We start from the raw sequence: 3,063 nt of genomic DNA, 5'->3' as shown, positions 1-3,063 counted from the left end.
TCCTGTCCAACAGCCAATAGGAAGTCAGCTGGTGGAGTCTCCAGAGGCTGGTTTTAGGACGTAGGACACGTTTCCTGTCCAACAGCCAATATAGAGTCAGCTGGTGGAGTCTCCAGAGGCTGGTTTTAGGACGTAGGAGACGTCTCCTGTCCAACAGCCAATAGGAAGTCCGCTGGTGGAGTCTCCAGAGGCTGGTTTTAGGACGTAGGAGACGTCTCCTGTCCAACAGCCAATAGGGAAGTCAGCTGGTGGAGTCTCCAGAGGCTGGTTTTAGGATGTAGGAGACGTCTCGTCCTCTATCTTTGGTCTGAACTTGACTCTAGATTCCAGGAATGTTCTTATTGTGTAACGATGGATTTTACTTCTTTCTTTTACTAAATGATTTCTTATTTTCTAGTCATCAGGTCTTGATTATTCTGTAATCAGCATGGTGATTAATTCTGATCTTAAAGCATCCTGGTGTAACCTTTCTATTCTGAGTGAGTCCCCCAGTGGGAGACAGGCGATCAGATGAGACGAGACACCTGTCCCCCCCGCTGCACGTCCTTTTCTGATCCAGTAATAGATTACTCTTGTTGTTGTTGGAACAGGATTTTACTGATTTAGTTTTCTTTTTGTAATGAATGAATGTTCTTATTTTCTATCTCTTTTGATTGTGTAGTTTTCAGGTTTTGTTGATTTCTGGAGTGAATCATTCTGATTAACAGCGTTGATATCATTACAGCGTTGCGTAACATTGGTATTTCCAGAGATATAATGCTAGAATATTATTCATCTCTTCATTCTCTTCTTATTTTCAGCTTCTTTATTTCATTCTTTCTATCTGGACGTTGACACACGTGTCCTCGTTCGTCTCCGTCTGGTTATTTTTGTGGAATGATGTTGAAATGTGAAGAATTATAAGTGACACCAAAAAAATTAATAAAATCATTATAAATCCAAACATTATTATTTGAAGTTCTTTTCTGTGTTGTCAGACTTCATCTAGGAAGAGGCCGAGTTTCAGGCCTGAGAACAGATTGATTGACCAGGTATTAGGCCTCGCCTGTAAAGTGGACGAGAGTAGGCGGCAGCAGCGGGGGGGGACAGTTTCCATCCGATTCCAGCTCCTTCAGGCTGGACAGGAAGTGACAAAAAGACTGCTGCGATTCTGATTTAATAAAATATAATCAGAGCCTCATATCAGCTGGTCCACAGTCTCCAGTTGTTTTGATGATGACAGAGTAGATCTTAATATGTTCTACATGAGATCTGGTGCTGATTTTAACGAACAGACTGGAGATGATCCGTGATCTGATCAGATTTAGTCTCTCTGACCTCTAAACGTCTATCAGCCACACAACACGTGTTCTGGACAGAATAAGTCTTTAAGTCAGACAAATAGAGTTAAAATCCTTCCGATTCAAAAACAATAAAAAGTTGATATAAAACGTCATCATGTTGTAAACCAATCAGGTGTTAAATCAGCTGAGAAGCCGGCATTTCCCAGCATGCTCTGGGTCCGCCTGGGTCCGCCTGGCTCTTGCAGTCGGTGAAAAGCAACCGCGCCCCCTGGTCTCAGACCTGCGCCCCCTGGTCTCAGACCTGCGCCCCATGGTCTCAGACCTGCGCCCCCTGGTCTCAGACCTGCGGCCCCCTGGTCTCAGACCTGCGCCCCCTTGCTCTCGTGAGATTTCCGTTGCCCACGTGTGCACAACGTCAGAGCAAGTCGGGATCAAGTCAGACAAAAATCTAACCGGCATGCAACGGGCGCCGATCGCCGGTGATCGATCCTGCGCCGACCTGGATCATCTCGAACGAGCCTGATGTCACGAGGAAGCTGTCAGTTTGAATGAAAAGACATCAGTTGGAAGCGGAACGAAAAGCTTCTTCCCTTTCACCGTCGGACCTTAATCAGTGTGACACCCAGCGGAAGTAAACAACAGCAGCGCTCTCCAGGAAACACTCTCTCCTCTGCTCTAAATGTTCATCTGATCTTCTCCAGCCTTTTGGTCTCTAACTTGTGTCTTCCAGTCTCTCCTCCTCGGTCTGTCTTTTGTATCAGCTCATTATTTCTCTCATATTCAGCTTCATCTTGTTCTTCCGGTCGCATTCCCAACCAGAGGACTACATGTCACCGCCCGTCTAACCAGAGGACTACATGTCACCGCCCGTCCAACCAGAGGACGACATGTCACCGCCCGTCCAACCAGAGGACTACATGTCACCGCCCGTCTAACCAGAGGACTACATGTCACCGCCCGTCTAACCAGAGGACTACATGTCACCGCCCGTCCAACCAGAGGACTACATGTCACTGCCTTTCTAAATAAGACCAAGCTGCTGGTGAACGAGCAGGAAGTCGTGGAGCAGAGGGTGTCCAGCTGTTGCTGAACAACCATGTGTCCCGTGGGGGGGCTGAGAGAGCTCGTCTCCGAGCGACTAGCTGCTGCAGCTGAAGAAATCTTCCGACTGGTTGAAACAGCTGTGGTCGAGCACGAGGAAGAGATCTCTCGGCAGCGCCGCCTGCTGGAGGCCGTCTGGACACCGGAAGTCAGGCTGCACCGGATAGGTGTGTGTGTGTGTGTGTGTGTGTGTGTGTGTGTGTCCCAGTAGAGTGTGTTTAATGAGGGTTCTTGTATCTGATCCACTACCTTGTACCTTGTGTAATACCCCTTTAACAGTGATCATGTGATCCAGCTCCTCGTTAGAGTCTCACTAGGAGCTGATGTCCTGATGTTGAGGGACCTGGAGACATCATGTCCTCCTGAGACCAGCCTTAGTGGTGTAGAACACTGAATCTCCACCAGGGGTCGGTAATGCTGCTGGCGGGGGGGGGGGGGGGGGGGGGGGGTTAGTGGAAAGATCAGAGAGGAGAGGAACTCGTTTAATCATTTAAATTATGATCTGATGAAATATTCCAGCTGTTACATGTAAACAATAAACTCACGAACTCATTATGAAAATGTAAATAAGTAAGAAGTAGGTCATTTCTCTTAGACTCTAACAGATCAGACTGATGTTGGAGCCTGTGGAGTCGCCCCCCTGCTGGAGATGAGATAGACTGACCTTCAGCAGTGGCTC

General features: G+C 47.7%; 1 protein-coding gene across 1 annotated transcript in view; it reads left to right on the top strand.

Moving 5' to 3' along the window:
• The first annotated feature begins 2,342 nt into the window (after positions 1–2,342).
• Positions 2,343–3,063, top strand: part of LOC117940107 (zinc finger and SCAN domain-containing protein 2-like) — a 6,192-nt gene continuing 5,471 nt past the window's right edge. Inside the window, exon 1 of the mRNA XM_034865490.1 lies at positions 2,343–2,551. Within this exon, the coding sequence (XP_034721381.1) occupies positions 2,380–2,551 (172 nt within the window). The 5' untranslated portion in view covers positions 2,343–2,379. The remainder of the gene's footprint in view (positions 2,552–3,063) is intronic.

Source organism: Etheostoma cragini, unplaced genomic scaffold (genome assembly GCF_013103735.1).
Source record: "Etheostoma cragini isolate CJK2018 unplaced genomic scaffold, CSU_Ecrag_1.0 ScbMSFa_1714, whole genome shotgun sequence".
Classification (NCBI taxonomy): domain Eukaryota; kingdom Metazoa; phylum Chordata; class Actinopteri; order Perciformes; family Percidae; genus Etheostoma; species Etheostoma cragini.
Note: the sequence above shows the minus strand (reverse complement) of the source record. Positions and strands in the feature narration are given on the sequence as shown.